At 37.8% G+C, this 26019-nt stretch overlaps 1 protein-coding gene across 2 annotated transcripts in view; it reads right to left on the bottom strand.

Annotated features, from left to right (window-relative positions):
• Positions 1-270: 270 nt before the first annotated feature.
• LOC145681642 (uncharacterized) overlaps positions 271-26019 on the bottom strand; it is a 243673-nt gene continuing 217924 nt past the window's right edge. For both annotated transcript variants that reach the window (XM_081753261.1, XM_081753262.1), the window contains exon 6: positions 271-802. In XM_081753261.1, the coding sequence (XP_081609387.1) occupies positions 510-802 (293 nt within the window). In that variant the 3' untranslated portion in view covers positions 271-509. The remainder of the gene's footprint in view (positions 803-26019) is intronic.

Consider the following 26019-nt stretch of genomic DNA (forward strand, 5'->3'; position numbering starts at 1 on the left):
TCGTTTGCTTCTTCTATACAATACCAGTTAACTATCGTTACTCCTTTGAAGAATTATAGAACTCTTAGGGAAGTACGAACCTAGCTAGTAATAAATATCGAGACGTGTTGAAATTATGTAGTTTTAAAGACATTTTGTCTAAAACTATTTTGTGTTTTCACACGGAAATACTGATTAGGTATAATTATGGGTCAAATTAAAAGAAAATACATTTCCAGGCATATTATTTTTAAGTATCGTATAAGGAAAGAAAGAGATAACAAGTCTTGTAACGTAATTTATTTTACTGCTGATAGCAATTGTATACAGATAGCATACTAGGCAATTTTTACTTTGTACAGTAAAATTCGACGTTTCACATGTACAATTGAAAGCGGAACTACAAGATCTACCTGACGATTTGGTATTCTTCATACTGATGCAATACTCAAGATGACTACCTAATCCAACTAATTAAACCCACACACAGTATGTACAATTGAAATACTTTTGTCAATCATATGCCTGTTTTAATATGAAGGAGGCGGGGTATTGTAGTATCCTACCGGTGCATTATATTGTTGTGGAGTTTCGTAGCTTGCTGGGTTATAGTACTGACCCTCTGCACTGTATTGTACCGGAGCAGGGTACTGCGCCGGAGTAGGGTACTGCTGCGGAGTAGGGTACTGCACCGGAGCAGAGTACTGTACCGGGGCAGCTACACCACCTTGTGATATTTGTTGTCCCTCTTGATTGGCTTTCTTTTTTTCTTGAAGTTCCCTCATGTAACTGGTTACCACAAAATACCCATAGCAAGATAAACCTGGAAAATAAAAAAGAAACAAAATTAAAACACAAAACTAAATATGAAAGGAGGAAAATAATTTACAGCTCCATTCCTTGCAACACAATGTTGTGTGATGGCGCAACGTGTCAATATCTATTAAATTTAAAAGTTCTAAATGAAAAAAATAGTTTTACTTTCCACGATTATGCCAGCAAGGCTAAATGACACGGTGATGATGAGAAATAAATAAGAAAGTGGACATAAACTGTAGAACCCCGAGGGAATTTATGCACACGGTGTTTGTCCACCATAAAGTTTATATGGCGGAAGTAGGGTTTGAACCTGTTCTAAAAGAATTAGAGAACTATGAGAAGTACTGAAACATGAGCAATTTATCTTCAGTGTGCACCAATACATTTCTATATGTAGAAAGAATATCAGGACGGGTCATTTCTCCGAAATATGATGTGAATGATATTAATTCATAAATTGTGATACAATGTAGTGTATAACACATGTCCATCTATGACCCAGAGTGTGGTTCGTACAGTTTGGAAATTATATATCAGTTTCTAGAAGTGTGCCCTGATATGTTCCCCAGCTAGGTAAATTAGGTATTGTTTTCTTGCATTTGATAATAAGTTATATATATTTTTGCTAAAAATGTAATTGGAACTCGAATTTTGTTTAACTAAAATATAATAAAACATATATTTGTTTTCGGCTTTTGTTTGAAATAGCTTACCCGCTATTGACAAATAAATGTATCCCCTTACACGTACCAGTACGTCCAATTCTTCATTTTCATTCTGTGATAGCAGAACGTAGTGTGTGTAACATTACCGAGTGACTTATAATCGTTACTGTTTTTTGTTTTCAATTGCAATGTGTATATTCATGTTAAACACATAGAATAATTCACAACAAGCATAGTAATAAAACATACTTAGCTGTCAATATCTTGGAAGAAGTTAGAGAACGTTAACTTATTGTGATCAATGCGATACATTTATTTTATACAAGGACATTTTATGTGTGCAAGTTCGAATGTTATTATTTGGCGACTGTACCTGAATATCAATATGTAAAATTAAACACAATTTGACGTAGATAACATGCCAGCTCTCGGAAATGAAAGTGAAATAACGTGAACTTTATTCTGTTTACTACAATCTTAATTCTAATTTAGAACTTTTGTAATAATAAATAATTTTTTTAAAATAAAACTGTATTTTCATTTTTCTCGAAGTAAAAAGGGTAACTATATTGTTATATTTCTGTATTCATTAAATGTAGTTAATTGTAACTTCAACATGGATAACCCCTTGTATTTAAACACGAGAAAATTTCGTAGAAGAAAGAAGGAATATAGATCAATTTGCAATGTAACCGCAAAGGTACACAAGTATGTGTCATTCATTTTCAACTCGATTTTGTACCTACCTGTGCTCACATTCCTCTACAGTATCTTTTAACTCATAATCTCTGTTTCGTTAAAATATTAACAAAGGTTTAACTTAAACACTTGTTAAAAAGTCCGCATCGACCGCAAATCTTATATATAAAAGAGAACGCACAAATCCTTTGTTCCCTCATCACGCTAATACGGGTGAACCAATTTCTTTCATTTTTGGGGGGTTATTAGGATTTGGACCCTAGATGGTTTTTATCATATCACTTTAATTTTTAATTACCAGTGTCTTGAGATAATTGACCATTCAAGTGTCCATAACGTACAAATCCTTTGTTAGTTCATCATAGGTAAAAATAAACGTATTTATATGCAACCCGCATGACCGTGTCACTCGGCGATTTAACATAAATGACAGGCGATATAATGTTAACATTTACTGCAATCTACTATGGTTTTTATCATATCACTTGAAAGCGAAAAAGTAAAAATTATCTAAGTAACAAAGTTTACTGCGTTCCGGGATGACCGCAGCGAAGCGGGGCGGGTTAACATAAATGACAGGCGATATAATGTTAACATTTACTGCAATCTTCTATGGTTTTTATCATATCACTTGAAAGCGAAAAAGTAAAAATTATCTAAGTAACAAAGTTTATTGCGTTCCGGGGTGACCGCAGCGAAGCGGGGTGAACGCTGCTAGTTCAATATAAAATAGAAATGCTAGACTTTTGCGGGACATTTTGTTTCGGGAAGAAGGCGTTAAATCAAGTGAACTAACCTTGCATCGCAATCGCGGTATAGTTTGGCTTTCTATTGATACGTGTACATGACCAAAAACAATGGTATGCTTCACTAATAGAATTACATTTTTAGCATTTGAGGCATTCAAATAATATAATTCCATGATAAATAGCAAGATCTAAATTTCTTAGTTTGTTTAGTAGCTAGAGCATGTCTTTAATGTGATGGCTTCGGGGCTGTTTCCCTGTAGATCATTACGTGTTAATATTATAATTCAGATTCTACCTCAAATTATTATTGTCTTATAAAGTTGTCGCAGCGCCATATATATCACGGCATTGTCAAGGCTCTATATTTGTATTTTACATTTAAAGTTCTGTGTGTGTCTGACTGCCGTATTCGGTAGCCCGATCATCACCTCCGTTCTTCGCGCGCACAGTCATTGGAAGAACTGAAAACGTACTCTGTACACAAACAGTTTATGGTTGTGAACTCGGAAAGCCTGGTACTTCTGCTTGTCAAGGTCAAAAAGTGGGAGAAAAAATGATGTGTAGAATGTAAAGAGGGTGCAACAGTGTCTGATGCTTGTAAGGGAACATATTCATTTGTAGTTCGTGCACATTCCGCCTGTAGCGCTACTGTGGCACAACGTATATTGTAACTGTATAACTCTTGTACACCGGTAGTAGGTCTATTGGCGTTAGTGACGACCGAAACTATGTTGTCAGCTCTGACTGCGATAAGGCACTGCCGTGCTGCTTTTGCTTTTCTTTTTTCCCCTTTTTCATTTGTGAGACGCCAAACATGTTGTTTTTGCTTGTTGCACGCGCTGAACGGGTTCCTGCGAGCGAAGTATTTAAGAAGTTGACTACATATTCTTGTTTGCGATAGTTTTAAATTGGTAAACTGTTGAAAAATATACGAAAATAAAGCTGTACTTGTTAAGGTATATTAGTCGACGACGTAGCTACTGACAGTGTTGATTACAGATTTTCTCGAGGAAGAATTTAATTACAGTAGAGGTGAAAAGGAGACGTCCATTTAGACAGCCCCCCCTTATCACACTCAATCGGAAATGTTCTCAATCGTTTGTACACAAATGTGCAGGCGAAATTTTCGTTTGTACACAATTAGGGGCGCCGTCAGAACGAAAACAAAGTGAGGCTGTCTAAATGGTAGCCCCCACCCACCATGTCCAATTCAATCACAAATTGTCGCAATCGTTTTGTACATCGTTTGTACAGAAATGTGCAAGAGAAATTTACGTTTTACACAATAGGGGGCGCCGCCAGAACGAAAACAAAGTGGGGGCTGTCTACGTGGTAGCCCCCACCATGTCCAATTCAATCACAAATTGTCGAAATCGTTTGTACATGGTTTGAACAGAAATGTGAAGGCGAAATTATCGTTTGCACACAATTAGGAGCGCCAGCAGAACGAAAACAACGTGGGGGGCTGTCAAAATGGAAGCCTCCCACCATGTCCAATTCAATCACAAATTGTCGCAATCGTTTGTACTTCGTTTGTACAGAAACGTGCAGGCGAAATTTTCGTTTGTACACAATTAGAGGCGACGCCAGAACGAAAAAAACTGGGGGGCTGTCTAAATGGTAGCCTCCCCACCATGTCCAATTCAATCACAAATTGTCGCGATCGTTTCCACATCGTTTGTACAGAAATGTGAATTCGAAATTTTCCTTTGTACACAATTACGGGCGCAGCCAGAAAGAAAACAAAGTGGGGGCTGTCTAAATGGTAGCCCCCACCATGACCAATTCAATCACAAATTGTCGCAATCGTTTCTACTTCGCTTGAACAGAAATGTGCAAGCCAAATTTTTGTTTGTACACAATTAGCGGCGCCGCCAGAACGAAAACAAGTGGGGGCTGTCTAAGTGGTAGTCCCCCACTATGTACAATTGAATCAGAATTTGTCGCAATCGTTTGTACATCGTTTGTACAGAAATCTGCAAGAAAAATTTTCGTTTTTAGACAATTAGGGGCGTCGCCAGAACGAAGAAAAGTGAGGGACTGTCTAAATGTTAGCCCCCCCACCATGTCCAATTCAATCACAAATTGTCGCAATCGTTTCTACATCGTTTGTACAGAAATGTGCATGCGAAATTTTCGTTTGTATATAATTAGGGGGCGACGGCAGAACGAAAAAAGTGGGGGGCTGTTTAAATTGTAGCTCCCCACCATGTGCAATTGAACCACAAATTTTCGCAATCGTTTGAATATAGTTATAGAGAAATGTGCAGGCGAAATTTTCGTTTGTACCAGGGCCGGCGCTAGAGGTTTTGCCGCCCTGGGCGGTTCTTTCACACGCCGAACTTTTATTGTTTTCTTTATCAAATTTTGCCGCCCCTGTATTCTTTTCTTTTTTCAAATTTTGCCGCCCACCAGACTTACCGCCCCGGGCGGTGGCAGGGCTCGACCCCCCCTCGCGCCGGCCCTGGTTTGTACACAATTAGGGGCACCGCCAGAACGAAAACAAAGTGGGGTCTGTCTAAATGGTAGCCCTCCCACCATGTTCAATTCAACCACAAACTGTCGCACTTGTTTGTACGCCTTTGTACATAAATGTGCAGCTGAAATTTTCGTTTGCACATAAATGTGGCCCCGCCAAAACGATAACAAACTATGGGCTCTCTAATTGATAGCCCTCCCACCATGTCGAATTCAACCACAAACTGTCGCACTTGTTTATTACGGTTTTGTACAGAAATTTGCAGGCGAAATTTTCGTTTGTACACAATTGCGAGCGCGCGAAAACGATAACAAAGTATAGGCTGCCTAATTGGTAACACCTCCCTACTCCGATTCAAAAGAAATCTATCTCAATTGTTTGTACATCGTTTGAGCAGTAATACGCACGCGAAAGTTTTTTCTACTCTATCAGGTGCGTGGACAAAACGAAAAAAAAGGGAGTTGTGTAAGTGCTAGCCCCACCATGTTCGATTGAACCACAAATTGTCGCGATCGTTTATACATCATTTGTGCAGAAATGTCCAGGTAAAATTTTCGTTTGTATTAAATAATATACGGATATGAGTATTTTTAATATCTGCGATCAACGTTAACCGGTTTGAATAATGGTTGCTGAGTTTGAAAATGGTACCTATTACACTAGTCGAAAAAAAGAATTCTTTTTCTCTGGCACACGGAAGAAAATACCTGGTTCTAATAGAACTTTTCACGTAGAATTCGAATCTGCAATTAGTGTTTCTCTATCACCCTCATTTTTTCCGTGACAGAGGTGTTTTCGGAAAATTTCCCCTCAAATTTCTTTTCTTTTTTCTTTTTTTCTTTTTTTAAAAACCATTTTCATACTTGTAGCTTGGGTACGTTAGGTATTTAAACACACAAATTATATTGTATGTTAGCTTGATTTATACTTAGTAAGCCCTCTAAGTAGCATTATTCTATCTAGAGAAATAAACATATTTATATAAAAATATGCTATGTGTACTGTTCATTTTACAATATTCATTAGTGCAGATAAAATCACATATAACTTCCATTACAATATAAGCACGGTTTATATCTTATTGGATTTGAAATAAAACATATCAATGATATATGCACCGTGTCAGCATTTTATATCTACTTAATAAATAATACAATAGAAGTGAGTGGTATCTTCTTAATAAATGGACACTTACTTACCTCAACTAATATGTTTTAGTTGTCGACTTTCTTCTGTGTTTGGTTTCTAGAACATCTCTTTTAAGTGTCCAACAGTAATCAGCTAGCATTTTTGAACTTCACTGTCACTGGTATCTCTTCTCCATGGAGGAATTGTCCTGATGAAAATGTTCCCCACACTCATCACTAACAGCACCAAGGTTTTCAGGAAAGAAATGCAGGTGGGAGTCTAGAAAGTGAACTTTAAATGACATGTTGCAACCCATTTCATTGAATGATTGCCGGAAATCACTCACCATTTCACGGTAATTTGGGGCTTTCTTGTTTCCTAAAAAAATTCTCTGTTAAACATTTAAATGGACACCAAGCTGCTTTCTCAACCAGAGTTAAGAGATCCTCAAATTTTTGGTCACGAATCAAACATGTTATTTGGGGGTCTGCAAAACTCCCTAGCGTCACTAACCCGAGGAATTTTTTCCTTGAGGTAACAAGATCCTGCATTACGTTTGCCCATTGCCCTAACAAAGTTTTTGAAGAGCCCCATTTTTATGTGAAGAGGAGGTAGAACTATCTAATCAGGGCTTACCAGTGAGGAAAAAACAGCATTCTTCTGTCCAGGAGTTAATACATGCGTTGGCCATTCCTTCTTGATGTAATGTTCCGCTTTGTTCCTACTGTCCCATTTGCAGAGGAAACAACATTTCGTATAACCAAGCTGCAAACCCATTAACAAAGAAATGACGTAAATCACAGCAAACGGTCCATTTGTATTTCTCACACTGAATGTTTTCTAACAATATTTCGATGTTTTCATAGGTTTCCTTCATATTAGTTGCATAAGCCAAAGGCACTGAAGGAAATTTGTTGCCATTGTGCAAAAGGACAGCCTTAAAACTAGTTTTCGAAGAGTCAATAAGCAATCTCCACTCTGCACTTATGTGCATGTGCAAGTGTATCCATCACAGCACAGACATTATTACAATACACTAAATCATTTTCTTGAGAATAATAGTTTTGAAACTCTTTATGAAGGTTTCGAAAAATACACACTTTAGTGTCACGATGGAGCAGATTCCAGCCTTAAGTTTAGTATCAAGAAGTTCTGTCTGTGTGTTGGAGAGTTTTAAATCCAGTACGAGGTCATTTAGTTCACCCGGAGTTATCAGATGGTGATCCAATGTAGATGTGCTTCCTACATAAGTAGGATCATCATCTTCATTTGGAACTTCAATAATTGCCTCAAGTACGTAATCCTCATTTACCGTAAGATGAAGAAGAGGTACTGGTACAGGTAATTCTGCACTGTGTGGAACTGGCCTAATTGCTTATGGCAAATTAGGGTACTGTACTGTGTGGTTAGATTTAATGCTTATTTCTTTTATCTGTGTCATACAAAAGTAGCAGTCTGAAGAATGATCTTTTCGTTCCCTCCATATTATCGGTACTGCGAAGTTCATGTTTCGTCCACCCTTTGCCCACCCAGTCAGACGTTTCACGCAAGTACAACAAATGTAGTGAGGAACCCAGTTCTTATCTTGGTCTCCTACACAGCAACCAAAATATAACTGATAACACTTCCTCACAAGTGAAGTAAAACATCGACGTTGTGATTTAAATATCAGCTCCCCACATACATAACAGAAATTGTCCGGTTTATTACACACTTCCTCGACATCTTGTATCCTGTAACGTATCACACACACACACACACACACAAACACACACACACACAGGAATCTACACTCCATCAAATTCCCACAAAATCCCTCTAGAAATTTCCTCATACAAAAATGGTGACATGGTGTACACATCATTGAAAATGTTTTATTGGAAGTCCAATGAGGTATAAACTGTGGTATATTGAAATTTTCGTGGAAATTATATGTGTTGAAGACCGACCCGACCACACCCGTGACCCGAATTGACTGACCCGACCCGACAACCCGACCAGAGCTGACCCGATTGGCCCGACCCAAAGTGACCTGAGTGAACCAACCCAAAGTGACCTAACCCGACAACCGACCCAAGTGACCTGACCTTACAATCTAATCAGTTTGAGAGAGCTAGAACCTTACAAAACTGCCACCAGAAAAAAATGCTGACCAATTTTTATGCATAAGCCATTGTTTCGGCTTTTTTATTTGTAGTATAATTATCCTCCTCCTCCTCCTCAGTGTTCTGCCATTAATGACAGGCCAGTTTCCGTGAACTAGGTAAGAAGCTTCCATTTTTGCGATTTTCCGCTAATATCTGCCTCGCAACCCAACATAAAGTACCACCCTCCTTATTACAATCTATCAATTGCTACCTTCTTACACACTATCGCTCTCCTGATATCAGCCCCTTTACTACATCTCTCAGAATGCAATCCCTTAGCAAGATCGAAACTTGTGATCAATCCATTTTTTCGCTTCCTTATATCGTCTAACATTGCTCTCGTCTCTTGCACTTTTTCAGCATTTCCTAATTCGTTTTCCTCTCTACCCTGCTAACCTTCTTTATTTTACTCCACATCCAAATTTCCAAGGTTAAAATTTAGGCAATCAACTTCGAAAATCAAAATAAAATTTGACTGAGTTCTGAAGACAAGTTCTGAAGACTAAAAGAATAAAAGTTCTGAAGACAACATTATTTTCTAGTAAGGAATGTATATAGAACTTCTTTTAATATTATTTGCTGTGTAACAAACAAAAATGTCATCACGTTAACATTCCGATTTTTCTATTTAAAAACAGCGTTGCTGTCTGATAGAATCATAAGGAACTAATTGCACTGAAATTTCGTTCTGTAGGGAATTACCTTTTATTTTTCCTTGATTAATTTATCTAGAAGATATTTGCAACATTATATAAAATTAGCAAGTATTTTTTGCGGAGAAAGTCAAATCACTACCGCAGCAATAATAATAATAATAATAATAATAATAATAATAATAATAATAATAATAATAATAATAATAATCTGAAGATGACCAAGAAAGTTCTGTCTCTTTGTGGAGGTCTGTGTTCAATTGGCCCCTCACACCGTGAGTTGAATGCGAATGGATGTAAGGTGAAGGTCAGTTGTTGGACGAGACGAGACGAGACAGAATTTTCATGAAGGGGTACGAGATGAGACAGAGCTCTTTCAATAGAAACATATGCACTTTTCGAGACCAGACTACCTTCACGACACATTTTCGAGACGAGAATGCCCCAAACCTGGTCTCGTGAGCAACACTAGTAAGTATATCCAACATACTACTTGGTTGTGGCTGTTCAGATACACCGTGAACGTGCGTAAGGACTGAGTGAACATGGGGCCTTCACAGAGCGTCATAAGGGCTTGTTTGCTGTACGAGTTCAAATTGCTGCTCCGCGGGGCGGAAGATATGACACACCTTTGGTGAGGGTGTCGTGACTACGCGGAGAGTGCAGTGGTATGACGGTTTAAGGACGGTGACGAAACACTCGAAGACGCACCACGTGCCGAAAGACAAAAAGACGTTCAAAATAAAGATCTTCAGGCAGCAATTGAGGCGAAGACAGATATGTGAGGAACTGGTACTACATTTCAGTGTGAGTGGAGATACCATTCGGCACCACCACCATCAACTTGGGAAGCACTGCAAGTTGGGTTGATGGGTCCTACATGATTTGACTTGGAGCCAGAAAGCAACGCGAGCAGACACCTGTGTTTTCTTTGGTGTCTTGTCTGAGGAAGGAGCAATTTCTGGACAGGGTGTTGACATGTGATGGGAAGTGGGTCCTGTACGAAGCTCCACGGCGCCGTCATTGTAGGTTAGCATCCCATGAACCGGTTGAAAACCGCCCAAGCCAGTACTACACCAGAATAAGGTTCTCCTGTGCATTTTGTAGACTGCTCTAGGCATCGTCCATCGGGAACTGCTACAAGCTAGTCAGATCATCAATGCGACTGTGTACTGTCACTGTGTACTGTCTGGATCCAGCAGTTCTGAATCGCAAAGGTGTCCTCTTGTTACAAGGCAACGCTATGCCCCACGTGGCTAAAATGACCCAGTACATCATTCTACGCCTTGAATGGAAAACACTATTGGATCCGCCATACTCCACGGACATTGTACCGTCCGATTATCGCCTGTTCCATTCCTTGGACAATCACCTTAGAGAACGCCAATTCAAATCGCTAGTAGAGGTTCAATATGCCCTTGATACCTTCTTCACTTCACGTCCCACCAAGTTCGACTGCGATGGAATCCATAGTCTTCCAGAACGTCGGCAGAAGGTCGTCGAGGCTGATGGAGACGATTTTTGATATTCCAGGTACGTCTTAGGTTACATACCAATGTTCGAAGGTGTTGGTGAAAAGGCGGCGGAACTTTCTTGGACACTCTTAAAGTTATAATAATAATAATAATAATAATAATAATAATAATAATAATAATAATAATAATAATAATAATAGTAATAATAATAATGTGTCCTGCCCAAAGGCAGATGTTTGACCGAAGATCCATGGGTATTGATTCCAGTTCGTACCAAGTAAGTTTTCTGGTGGACAAACACCATGTGCATGGGTTTTCTCGGTGTTCTCCCGTTTCCTCCCACTTTCTTCATTCCACCATTTCATTCATCAGTCATCATCACCGTCTCCTTTAGCCAAATCGGCATAACCGTGGGACGTAAAACTTAAAGATTATATTTTCATTTCATTTTCGGTGTTCTCCCATTTCCTCCCACTTTCTGCATTCAACCACTTCAATTATTTCTCATCATCGCTGTCTCTCTCAGCGTTGCTGCATAACGTTGGACGTTAACTAGATATTTCCTTTCAATTTCACTTAATGTGACATTCAACTTGACATAGAAACGCAGAAAGGAAAAAAGTCAGTAGTAATATTAATTACAATTACAATGCCAATTAGTTAATATATGGTTAAATTAAAATTTTGTTACTATTTCACCTTCAATTAGTCACAATTATCATTCATTCACCAACTTCGAATTGAATTCTACAACAAAGCTCCTTATAGTATTCCGTATAGAAAATAAGTGAAGAATGTGACGACTCGACCCGAGTGACCCGACACGAGCTAACCCGACTGACCCGACCCGACAATCCAACTCGATCCGACCCGACCCGTAACCCGACTCGACCCGACCCGTTTGAGAGCACTATCAGAGGGGTACAATTTACAGTACAATTTATTTTGTATGGTTTAGCATACTTTAAGGCTACCATACTTTTTCAAAACAGAAAAAACGGGAAATCTTACAAATAGTAGTAAATATTACATTTTGTATTAATTTTATCTTTCCAATTTTACTACAGTATCGCAGTAGTTATACAACTTAAAATAATGTATTAATATAGTCCATACTTAATCAACAGTGCTAAAAATTATTATAGAAGCTAGAAGCTGTTATACAATATAAACGCAATCAGTGAACATACAATATTTAGGCAAAAATTATATTTTCAATATTATTACATATACCACCTTTACATGCTCTACATGTCTATAAAGAAAAAAAATCCAGATTTATGAAGTTGTTTCCAAATTTCAATAGACTGATTTATTTTTGTTAACCTAAAATGCGAACTAAAAGAAAGCAATTTGCATAATTGTTTTTCTGAAGCAGAAAAAAATGAGTTTTCGGGGCTGGTCTGCAACGTCACAAGAATTTGTTGCCACCTCGGGGTATACATTCTTACTTTTAGTGATAGGAGTGCTACTAAGGAGGATTTAAACATTGCATGTTATATCCGGGGAAGCAGCGATTGGAATAATAATAAAAATTAGAATGAAATTGTTCCTATAGTATTGTCGGAATTGAAAGCAAAATGAATAAGTCGATTTTATTATCTTTTCAGAAATTTTGATATGTAATTAATAATAATAATAAAGAAAAAACAGGACAAGAAGGAAAATTTCTGCACACCGGAACAAATTTTAAGAAACCGGGGCGTATGGTAGCCTTACATACTTATTTGCATGCGGAAAGTCAGTACGGAGCCACTACGTAGCAGAGTTGAAACAAAACCTCGTAAATAGGTTGCCAACTCAGGAAAACAAAATTACCGGCACACCCTCAAAATTCTCTGTACAAATGAGAAACTGAAGACTGTATTGATCGTTATTTTATTTACCAGCAATTGCCACTTGTTTAAAATTATCGAAACAGATGAATAATACTGGATATTAATCTTTATGTAACAATAGTTGATTCATAAAATGAAATTTACTCTATAAACTTACACTTCAAACAAAGGAAATTGCTTTAAAAAGTCATTTTCTACTCTCAATAAATGTATAAAATCCTTTTACAATAAAATATAAGTGTTATCAAATTTGTTATGTTAAATAAATAAAAAAGAAACTGTCATACATTAAAAAAATATCGGTAATGTATAATACAACGGAAATTTGTGTTTGTAAAGGCACTGTTGAAAAATTTCGATGTTCAATGTTATATTCTGAATTGCAGATTCCAAAATACCCGTCAGAAGGAGGCTAATAAGTTTGTACCGGTCACCGGCCTTAATCAAAATCACAGCAAATACCGGCCAGTTAACAACTCTACTCGTAAATCAGAATGCTGAATGCACCAAAATACTTCACCATGCATTCTATAGTTTCTGCAAAATGAGTTTAATGAAGATGATCAAATAAAACAAAATACTGTGTTATAATTTTCCCTTTAACAGTCTACTTTGTGAATTTGTTATATCTTCCACTTATCAATTTCCTGTACGAGATGAGAATAACGGTTTCTGCGCGAGATAGAAAGAAAAAAATAAATTCTTCTCATAAGGATTCAGCTCACGTAAGAAATAATGAATAAGTTTAATAATAAGAGCCAAGGAGTGTTAAACTAACTCAGCAATAATGATTGCAAGTATAAATATAAACAAAAAAACAAAAAACAAAAATATACATTTAATTCCATCATCGTTAGAATAAGATCAATATAGTGAATCACACGATAGTGTGAACATACCAAACCACAGAAAAGTGTGAACAAAGTCCTGTTAGAAAAATACTCCATAAATGTAACACATTTTTTTAATGTTTCTACCATTTATACAGTCCCCCACATTGTTTTCGTTCTGCCGGCGCCCCTAATAGAGTACAAACGAAAATTTCGACTGCACATTTCTGTGCAAACGATGTACAAGCGATTGATATAATTTGTAATTTAATTGGATATGGTGGGGGCTACCATTTAGACAGGCCTACTTTGTTTTCCTTCTGGTGGCACCATTAATTGTGTACAAACGAAAACTACGCCTGCATATTTCTGTACAAACGATGTAGAAACGATTACGACAATTTGTGATTGAATTGGACATGATGGACGGGGTACCATTTAGACAGATCCCACATTAATTTCTCTCTTGTGTCGCCTCTAATTGTGTACAAAAGAAAATTTTGCCTGCACATTTCTGTACAAACGACGTACATAGGATTGCGACAATCTGTGATTGAATTGGACATGGTCGGGGGCTACCACTTAGACAGCCCCACTTTGTTTTCGTTCTGGCGGCGCCTTTAATTGTGTACAAACAAACATTTCGCCTGTTCATTTCTGTACAAACGAAGTACAAACGCATGCGACAATTTGTGATTCAATTGGACATGGTGGAGGGGTTATACTTAGAAAGCACCCTACTTTGTTTTCGATCTGGCGGCGTCCCTAATTGTCTACAAACAAACATTTCGCCTGCACATTTCTGTACAAACGAAGTACAGATGATTACGACAATTTGTGATTCAATTGGACGTGGTGGGTGGGCTACCAATCAGACAGCCTCCACTTTGTTTTCGTTCTGGCGGCGCCCCTAATTTTGTTCAAACAAACATTTTGCCTGCACATTTCTGTACAAATCATGCACAAACGAATGCGACAATTTGTGATTGAATTGGACATGGTGGGGGGCTACCACTTAGACAGCCCTCACTTTTTTCTGATCTGGCGGCGACCTTAATTGTGTACAAACGAAAATTTTGCCTGTACATTTCTGTACAAACGAAGTACATGCGATTGCGACTGAATAGAAAATGTTGGTGGAGGACTGCCACTTAGACAGCCCCCACTTTGTTTTCGTGCTGGCGGCGCCCCTAATTGTCTACAAACGAAAATTTTACCTGCACATTTCTGTACAAATGACGTACATAGGATTGCGAAAACTTGTGATTGAATTAGGCATGGTAGGAGGTTTCCATGTAGATAGCCCTCCCACTTTGTTTTCGTTCTGGTTGCGCCCCTAATTGTGTACAAGTAAACTTTACGCCTGCACATTTCTGTACAAACGAAGTACAAAAGATTGCAAAAATTTGTGCTTGAATTGGACATGGTGGGGGGCTACCACTTAGACAGCCCCCAATTTTTTCTGTTCTGGCGGCGCCCCTAATTGTGTACAAACATGCATTTCGCCTGCTCATTTCTGTACAAACGAAGTGCAAACGATGGCTACAATTTGTGATTGAATAGGACATGTTGGTGGGGGGCTAACACTTAGAGAGCCCCAATTTTTTTCGTTCTGGCGGCGCCCCTAATTGTATACAAACGAAAATTTCCCCTGCACATTTCTGTACAAACGAAGTACAAACGATTGCAACAATTTGTGATTGAATAGGACATGTTGGTGGGGGGCTAACACTTAGACAGCCCCATTTTTTTCTTTCTGGCGGCGCCCCTAATTGCGTGGAAGCATACATTTCGCCTGCACATTTCTGTATAAACGAAGTACAAACTATTGCGACTATTTGTGATTCAATTGGACCTGGGGGGGCTACCACTTAGACAGCCCCCGTTTTTTCTGTTCTGGCGGCGCCCCTAATTGTATACAAACGAAAATTTCGCATGCACATTTCTGTTCAAACGAAGTACAAACGATTGCGATAATTTGTGATTGAATAGGACATGTTGGTGGGGGGCTACCAGTTAGACACTCCTCAATTTGATTTCGTTCTGGCGGCGCCCCTAATTAGTGTACAAACGAAAATTTGGCTTGCACATTTCTGTACAAACAATGTACAGACGATTGCGGCAATTTGTGATTCAATTGGACATGGTAGGGGCTACCATTTAGGGGAACTCCCTCGAGAAGAATCACTCTACTTATTTATTGCAAAAAGCAGAATTTAAAAATTCGCATTCGTTCAAAGTTATCGTTGGAAGTAACAGCCGTTTGTATGTACGTACTAATATCGATAAGTTGCACTACGCAATCCCAATTAATACTTCATATACCCGCGCCACACACACACACACTAGCATATGTACACACGAAAGTATACCTGGTAGTATCCACATGCTTACGCCGGAAACTAGAAACAAAAAAACACACACACACACACACACAGAGAGAGAGAGAGAGAGAGAGAGAGAGAGAATATCTTGTTGTACCTTTATACTGAATGCACCATTACTCACAAAATCAGTTAAAAAAGAAAAAGGAAAAGAGTTGTAAATGAAACTTTCAAAGATTGGTACCACTGCTGCGTGTCACACATGAGATTGTTCCATAATGATTGATTCGTAATATGATGTATATGGGTTTCTTAATGGTAGTATAATAAAATGCCTTCAAATTTACCACTAAATAAAAAGTGAAATTTATTTCTCAAATTTTGTAAAATCGAAGTCGGTGGGCATTATGGGAACAGTCTACAATAACAATATATGCAAATAAATATTAATATACTTCACGTTTTCCAGTGGGTGCAAGAAAGCTTCGAATAGTCTTTGTTGTGATAATGATTAGCTGCTGTAAATATATATATATATATATATATATATATATATATATATATATATGCAAAGTGTTAGTGAACTATACCGACTAACTTTAAGAGGTGATTCCTTACATCAAAATAAGAGAGAAAGCTCAGATGTACACCTTGTCTCAAAAAGGTTGAGCGCATTCTTTATTGGTGTTTTGAGGCAAAAATTTTCTAAGTCCAGCTTCGGGTATCTTCGGGAAAAAGTAAGCCAGGTTCGAACCTCCAAGCCAGCCTTTGCAATCGGGAAAAAGTTTGCAGATGTGTTTTTCTTCTTTTAAATATAATAAGACTTGTTACCAAGTGTTTAAAAAAGCAACATTGATTGAAATACTTAATGATACAATATTTCGAAACCTTTTATTAATGTGAGCACATGCTTGTTTGTCATTTAGCTTTCTATACGTAATGGAACATTTAAATACGTTAAAGAATCTTTCCATATGTAAAAGAATGCTCAAAGTTAAGAAATAGAACATAATTATCGCCTGAGTACTAAAATAAAAGTAAAAGTAGAACAGAAACAGCGTTTGTAATGGATATGAATGTCATAATTATCTTGAGATCCGTTATACATCGCTAGAAGCTTAGTTCTAGAAGTCCTTGTGTTAGCTCATTGGTAAGCTGTCGGATTTCAAATCATAAGGTTGTGAGTTCGAATCCCATCTGGGTCAGTACCTTTTTTAAAGTTATATTTTCCGCAATGCATGAAAAATTATATAAAATAATTACATTAAAATACATAAGTTGCTTATATATAACATAATAATTGCAGAACATAGTAATTATTATGTTTAAAATATAACATCTGAGATAATTTTCACAGTAGATCGTTATTATATATGAGAATGTTAAATACAAGTTAGGAAAATCGTTTAATAGCAATAAATAAGTTATGTAGTGTATTTATTTGCAGCTATTTGTCACACAGATTTAACTTCTCAATATTCTCATTACAGTATGTTATTTATATTCGTGAAATACAGTATATTCCTGCGGATATAGAAAGTGTGTAAACAGAGTATCCAAAGTCGTATCCTGCTTCAAGACACATAACTTTTCCCGATCCCCTTAACGTCACGGAAAGAAACACAAATTCTCTTTAGAACGGAATGTCGTTACTTAGAGTCTCATTCGAATACGTTGAATATGCTTTTGTGTATTCATCTCTCTCTCTCTCTCTCTCTCTCTCTCTCTCTCTTTCGCTTTGTTTATTTGTGTGTGTGTGTGTTGCTGGATATCCCAAGTTGAATACGACATTTGCAAAGTATATGAGCATCATTGTCATCGAATACCAGAAATTAAAAGTCGTGTTTCTTCAGGTTAGGTTTGCGTGTTCATGTTAGCTCACTGGTAGAGTACGGACTTGCCACTGAAGAGGTCTTGAGTTCAAAGCCTACAGCTAATTATCATTCTTTTGTTAGTAGGACTGCACAGAAATCGGATACAAGGAGTGGTTTACTTCTAGAAATATTTTCAGAAGCGTTTAGGTAGCCCTGAAAAGGGCTGGTTTTCGGGAGTTAAGGCGGGGACATTAATATTGTGTTCAAGACCCTTATGTATTTATTACACGCTCCATTCTTCTGGGCATTGAATCTATTACATGGGTGACAAATCTATCTCCTTCCCTTACCTCCAGCCATGCTTCGGAAACAAGATGCCACAGGTCATCCTGAGTTCTTGGTGGATCTGCCTCAGGCCAACTTTCCCTTAGAGTACGCTTCATTTCTGCCCACATATTTTCCATGAGATTGAGGTCTGCTCCACGAGGCGGCCAGTCGATTAAATCAATCTCAGGGTGCCCTGCGAACCATTCCTGAACCACACGGGAATTATGTATTGGCGACTGGTATTGGTGGAACTGAATTACACCATCAGGCTGAAATACTCGTACAGATGGCACCATGATATTACTGATAATGTCTAATTACTGAGCATTATCCAGATGTCCTTCAATTCTATGAAGCTGTCCTGCTCCGCGTCTGGAAATCCAACCCCAACATAAAATAGATACATGGCCACTGCGATTGCAAGCAGCCACATATCCATGGTCATATTGGGTGCCTCTCGGACGATACACAAAACGGCGTCCCTCCTTTGATGTTGTGAATATGGATTCATCTGAGAAAACTACGTTTTCCCAATTGAGACCCACATTCGCCTGTGTAAACGCGAGACGGTAAATTTTGTGGTCGTCTGAGAGTTTTTCCTTCACGGCAGCAACACGGCCACGTAACCCAGTATGATAAAGCCTTCGCAGAGCTGTATGCTTACTACCAGGAAAGAGAGAAGCTTCCCTTAGCTGTCTAGACGTCCTTAGTGGGTCTAACCGGGCTTCGTTTACTAATCTCGCAGCTTGGGCTTCGGTTGACACATGCGGACGACCAGGAGATCGTAAATTACCAGTCTGACCTGTAGCACCATATTTCCGAATCCATTGCCTTCCTGTAGAGGCCGGGACACCTACTCGCCTGCTAGCTGCAGTTGCAGAATAACCTTCCAACTCCCATAAAGTAATTACTGCTGTACGTTTATCCATAGTTACCAGTGTTCTGAACTGTGAGAAGAAAGCAATAGGTAAAAGCTAGTACCTGACGTGTGATTGGTTACTTGCACGACACGCCTATTGTGGGGAACAGCGTTGCCAGATCTAGCATAATGATGCTAGATCTAGCATAATTTGCATGTCGCTAGAACCTAGCATCTTGCTTTTAGCATCCTACCCAAATCTAGCACAATTTCAGCAAGTTATCAAAAAGTCGTAAAACCTGGAGAAGTTGGTCGTGGGAAGAAAAAGAACGGCAGAAATGTATCCTCTTCCATTGATTCATACACTCGGTAAACCATACAGGCAGTCTTATTTTCCTAAGTAAGTTCGGAACGGCTTTGGGCTTTTTTTTTGTGTGTGTGTGGCTCCACTCAGGGTTTTCTAATCCTTTAACTCCGAGGCATGGGCGGAGCTATGGGGGCCATTCTCCCCCCAACTTTTTGACAATTTCGCCATCTTTACTTCTGACTTCATGATCATATTTATTCCTGAAATGACAGCTGTGAGACCGACCAAAAATCTGCCCCCTCCCCCAGCAGACGATTCCCAACTCCGCTTATGCTGCGAAGTAATTTTCTTTCAAAATATGTAAACAAAAACTTTCCATTCATTTATACGATATATACGCCATTGAGTTTGGCAACGACTGCAGTAATTTAGTTGAGTTAAAATTTTGGTGCGTGAAGTATTGAGTTCTATTCATGCATTCTTGCTCTCTATGTATTTTAAGTTACGTTATCGTATCTCAACTTTGTTTTTTTTTAAACTCCTGAATTAGTAATTATGAGGATCTAGCATAATTTGACCAAATCTAGCATAAGTTTGATCAGGTTTTGGAATAATTCCGAGCTGTGAGTCTGGCAACGCTGGTGGCGAACGACTTGGTCAACGACTCGCGGAAGAAATCTGAAAATGGTGCGCCGTAATAATAATAATAAAAACAGTTTTTATAAAGGGATATTAATACATACGAAAAGCTGTTTAAAGAATGAATTGTTATACTGACTTTATACGTATAAAAACATATACCATATACCAAACAGATTGAGCGATATGATTATAGCTGTTTTGAGACGAACACTTTCGAAGTCCAACTTCGGGTGTCTTCGGAAAACAGTAAACTAAAGCTGCTGGTTCGAACCTCCAAAGCCAACCTTAGTAATCGGGAAAAGATGTACAGATATGTTTTTCCTTCTGTTAAATATAATAAGACATGTTGAAATGGTATTAACATCGGGACCTCCCCGCACAGCGGGGGTTGCGGGGGCAGCTGCTACGCCACTGGATACAATATTTCGAGACTGTGTATTCACACTCTCGTTTCGTCATTGTGATTTCCATACGGAAAAGAGCATTTACGTATGAGCTCAGTTATATTTCAGAAGCAGCTTCCGAAAAGCGGTCATGTTAGCTCAGTGGTACACCACCGAGCGTTTAAATCGTGAGTACGATACCCGTTCAAGTGAGATTCCTTTATGATATTCTACTTTCCTCAATGCATGAAAATTATGTAAAATAGTTACATTACAATTCATCAGTTGTATATATATTTTCATATCATCAGTTGTATATATGAGTTGAATATATATATTCATATCATCAGTTGTATATATCAGTTGAATATATATATATTCATATCATTTCACGACATAAGTAATTCTTATCTTTAAAATATAACATCTGAGGTATTCACAGAAGGTCGGTGTGTTATGTGTGAATATTGAATACAAATTTAAAAAATCGTGTAATAGCAATATATAAGTTATGTAATATATTTATTTGCAGCTACTTTCATCGCAGATAACTTCTCAATATTCGCATTACAGCATTTAGGTAGAGCATATCGAAAATCGGATCGTGGTTCAAGACAAAAAAAAACTAGCTAGCCCCAAACTGTCACGTAAGAAATTCACGAATCGCAAAAGTAAAGTGAAGAGATTGAGAGCGGTAATTCCTTAATCGCTCTCTCTCAACTCTCTCTTATCTGCATTTATACATATAAAAGTGTATGTATGTATGTTCCATCATAACTCATGTATGCCTAGAGCAGGGTTTCTCAACCTGGGAGTCGCGGCCCCTAGGGGATCGCGAAGATAGGCGGGAGAGATAAATATAATACCAGAAATTATTTTTAAATATTATTTTTAATTTTGTTCTGATAGGCATACTTTTATTTTTTATACACACTGTAAAGAACAATAAAAAATAAGTCTACTGAACATTTTCAAAGGGTGTAGAATTCGTGTTACTATTCGGTTCAAAGTCTCTTGTCGTCGTGAATTCTGTCGAGAAATTTGAAGCTTAAAATATACAAAACGATAATCATGCCTGTTGTTCTGTATGGTTGCGAAACATGGTCGCTTACTCTGAGGGAAGAACATAGACTGAAAGTATTTGAGAACAAGATCCTTAGACGAATATTCGGACCCAAGAGGAACGGGAATGGGGAATGGCGGAAACTTCATAACGAGGAACTACATAATTTATACGGTTACTCAACATTGTTAGGGTCGTCAAGTCTAGGAGGCTTAGGTGGGCAGGTCAGGTAGCTAGAATGGAAGAAAGTAGAAACGCTTTGAAAGTCTTGACTGGAAGACCAAACGGAAAACGACCATTAGGAAGACCTAGGGGCAGATGGGAGGACAATATTAAGATGGATCTCGCTGAGATAAGAATACAAAGTAGAAACTGGATCCAATTGGCTAAGGATAGAAGTCAGTGTAGAGCTTTTGTGAACGCGGCATTGAACCTCCGGGTTCCATAGGCCATACAGTTAGTTAGTTAGTAGAGTTGTTTAAAAATGAATTTAAATCAAAGAGGTATGATATAAAACTAATGAGAACTGTATATAGAAATACTAGAAAAATACACATGAAACAAAACCTGCACATTGAAATACAATTAAAATTAAAACCTAATGAGATACCTAAGCATGGTGTAATTTCACTAGTGAAGTAATACCCGGTTCAATCTTCATGACGAATATTATCAAGCCATTTTCAACTGATAAGCGATTTCTTATCTTTGTTTTAATGTTTACCATAAAAAAAAACACTTTCGCACAAGTACGATATAGCAAATGGAATTATTACTTTTAAAGCAGCAATCACCAGACCAGGATATTCTTCTCTCCTCATCAGGCAGAACTTGTCCAAGTCTTCGTTACAAAAAACCAGTTGCAAAGACTTGTCGCATGATCATTCTATTATTTGGTCAAGAAGTTGTGGGCTTAGATCGGATACGTTAATGGCCTCTTCAATGAAGGAGTTTAACATCCATCTTGAACCAGCACCTTCGTCGTTGGGAATATAGATATTACAGTTACTGTATCCACTGTCAGTGCCGAGCGCCGAAAAGAGGGGCCACACATTTCGGAGGAAGTGTGTTACTCAAGTTAGGAAAGTGCATGTGCACATGCGTAAAATAGAAGGAAAAACGTAATAAAATGTGCTCAAAATTAAGGAAAGGTTGGGTTTATTTTGAAAATGTTATTGAGCTTCGTGCCAACCACGGTGGCGCTTCGTAGCTAGTCTGTCGACGTCACTCATATATACGGTGACATCGTACTATACTCTCGCCCCGGGCAATGATTTTCCATGGCATCTTTCACTATAAACAAAAAAATGGATTCTACTATTATAGAAATAGGTATGTTAAAAATCCCACACAAGCTTATTATAAAACAAATTATAAAAGGGTCGCTGGCAAGAGCGTGTGATAAAAGGGGGATCGTGATAGGAATTAGATTGAGAACCACTGGCCTAGAGTAATTTTAACCACATTTCTTATAGTTTCAAAAAGAGTGCTGTCGGGTTACCTATGATGAATGGGAGGGGGATACATATAAAAGGTTGCTAGAAAATGATCGATATTAGATTCATAGTTTTCGGGGTCGCTTAGATAAATAGTGAGACTTTCAATTTCGCTTAACTCCGATTAAGCTCTCATTAGTAGGAATGGGCACCAACGACTTTTCTTTGAAACTCGACTCGACTCGAAACAGACATCTTTGAGGTCTACTCTTGGACTCGGCGCGAAAAATATCTTCCAACTCAACTCGGATTAGAGTCAAGTCGAACCAAAACGAGCCAAATCCTGTGTGTAGTCCTACCTAGACAATACATAAACAATAATTATTCTATCATCAATTATACTACTGTTACTACAAATAATAATAATAATAATAATAATAATAATAATAATAATAATAATAATAATAATTATTATTATTATTATTATTATTATTATTATTATTATTATTATTATTATGACAACACCGTGTACAAACATGAACGATAGATGGTTAGTAAAGGAATACTAAAAGCTAGTTGACTGCCGACGTCGGTAGTCATGAAGTCTACAAGGCAAGGACATCGTTCATTACCCTAAGCTGTAAGCGTCGGTGGACTACAGATGGTCAACTATTAACCTCTCACCAGAAATTGGTGGCCCCGCAGCGACGATCCGTGATGGCCCAAGTTCCATTTTAAAAACTTTACTACCAGCGGCAGAGACGCGATGAAACGCCAACGAACCAGAAAATTTACTCTCCCAAAATATGTTAAAATGCCTATATGTGTGATTTGTTTATGTTTAGGTGAAACAAAAAAACACAAAACAAATACCCCGAGGTGGACGCGAACTATCAATATTACGATTACTAGGCACGTGTTCTTCTGACTTCCCCACGGAAACGATCATAAAAAGCTTGGTTGTTGAAGGATAAATAATTGACGTCTTAATTTAGCCAATTAGACAAACCCCTACATCTCGAGTTCTAGGAGGTCATACCGTGAACCGTTTCAGATTTATTGCTTTCTGGTGGAGTACTATCCATGCGCAAAATTTGAGCATAATAGCCGACATGCATCTTCGGTGCCTCTTATCTTTAGTACAATTTTAACCAGAGATGGTGTGGGTCAATGAAAATTTGATCCACGACACACCATGACCCACTATGACCCACCACTTAAATGACCCATTGGCCGACTCTGACCCATCAACCATCGTGATCCACTCTGACCCACCACCAACTATGAACCACTCTGAACCATTGCGACCAACTCCGACCCACCAAAACCCATCGACATCAACTCTGACCAATGACCCACGTCCTCCTCTCCATTGACTAAAGAGATTACACTTGTAATAAAACAAGACTGTGTGTGAAATTATCACTTATCGGAGTTTGAATTTCTACCGTCATTGGCTCAAGCACCTCTTTGTTACAATACTGGTAGGTCTGACCTTTACGATATATAATGGCAAAGTGTTTCTCATCTTCCGAATTAAAATGAATTTAAATTTATCATATGTAATTATTTCTTTGTTGCCTTACAGACACATTTCAGTAGAAAATAGGGTGAAATTTAAAAGTTTCGAATCAAGGAAAAGTAGACCAACGTAAAAAAAAAAAAAAAAGAGAGAGAGAGAGAGAGAGAGAGAGAGAGAAACTAATTTTCTATATAATAAAGCATGCCGTACTAATTGAAAATGCCCATGTAATTAAGTTTAGAATACAAATTTTATGGCCATTTTTCTCTAACTTTATGGCTTGATTGCCTTATGCTCGGAACGCTCCATATATTAAACACCAGCTTCAGCAATTATAAATAGAAAGCAGTGGGTAGAAAATTCAAAAAGAACTTTAGTTTGCATTACTCAAATTTTTTCTCAACTAATATCAATCGTTTTCGATTATTTTTACAAATCAACCCACTACCAATTTCCAATATATAGAAAATGCACCCCCGTCCCCCCGCTCATAAAAGACAATTTTAAAAAATGCCAGGGCATATTCTCTTTATTTTTAATTAAGAGTTATATGCTGAATTTTAGCTCTCAGTTGAACGGCTTGTGAGATACTAAATTTTTCGCAAAAATTCGGACTTCTACTCCCCCTAAGGATATGTATTATAATGGAAGTGACACGCGTATGATAACTTCCCAGTTGGGATTGGAGCCTGATTATATACCAAACGTCAATTCATTTGACTTTGCAATTTGACCGTGATGATTACGCAGACATAATTACTTTCAATTTTTTATGATACATATCCTTATTTCATATGTTACAGATGATTCAAAAATATTTTTTCAAGCAGTTAGCTCCTCTAGAATCTCACAGGCTGCATCCCAAAATCCAACTCCTACTATCCTATGACAATCCAAAAGTGACTGAACTTTTTTTATTAGGAACAAATGACAAAAGAAAAATGGAGATCTTGAAAGTAAAATGTAGAAAAGCTCAGCACCCCCAATAACTCCATATTTCTCCGCCTCTTCATTCCGAACTTAAAAATAAAACTTAATTCGAATATGGTTAATTAGTGAATTTATTACAGTTAAATTCCACTCGCTACATGCTACAGCTACAACTATGTAAGAAAAAATAACAACTGTGAAACATGTTCTGAATTACTATTACATTTCTTACGCTATTATTAAACATATTAGAATAGTAAAAGAGGATTGTTCGTGAAATAGTATATTTGCTCATGATTTTTAACTTTTTCATACGGAAAAAAATTAAAATATTATTCAAGTTTTAAAATTTGCACTCTGCAAATATGTTGCCCTCTAGGCAATGGGACTAATGTGGACTAATGGGAAATGCTGCACTGTTAGCGGCGCTGAAAACTTACGATTCGATTCTAATATCGGTTGATTTCGATATCTTTATGTCGCTACGTAACCACCCTGGGTGCTAATGGGAGCTTAATTGGACTTGAATTGAAAGTAGAGCTATTCACCTAAGCGACCACGAAACTATGGATTCAATAATAATATCGACCCGTTTCTAGCATTTTTGATATGTATCCCGACAGTACTCTTTTTCCAGACTGTAAGAAATATAGTTAAAATTGCTCTGGATATATCAGAATTATGTTGAAACACACACATAAATCCACTTTTATATTCTGTATAAATAGAGAGTGAGCGAGCGAGCGAGCGAGAGAGGGCGACTCAAGGCATCACCACTTCCACATTGCAAAAGCATATATCAGGAATTGAATTGAAAATCTATGTAAAGACTTTCTGCTGTGGCATGCTTCATAAGGACAATTCCAGTCTGCTCACGTGACCTTTGGGGTTCATGAATTTTTTTGCGAGGGTTCCGACTTTGGATTCTCTGTTTATACCCTCTGTTTATGC

This window comes from Thermobia domestica, chromosome 3, assembly GCF_964235325.1.
Source record: "Thermobia domestica chromosome 3, izTheDome1.hap1.1, whole genome shotgun sequence".
In the NCBI taxonomy this organism is placed as follows: Eukaryota; Metazoa; Arthropoda; class Insecta; order Zygentoma; family Lepismatidae; genus Thermobia; species Thermobia domestica.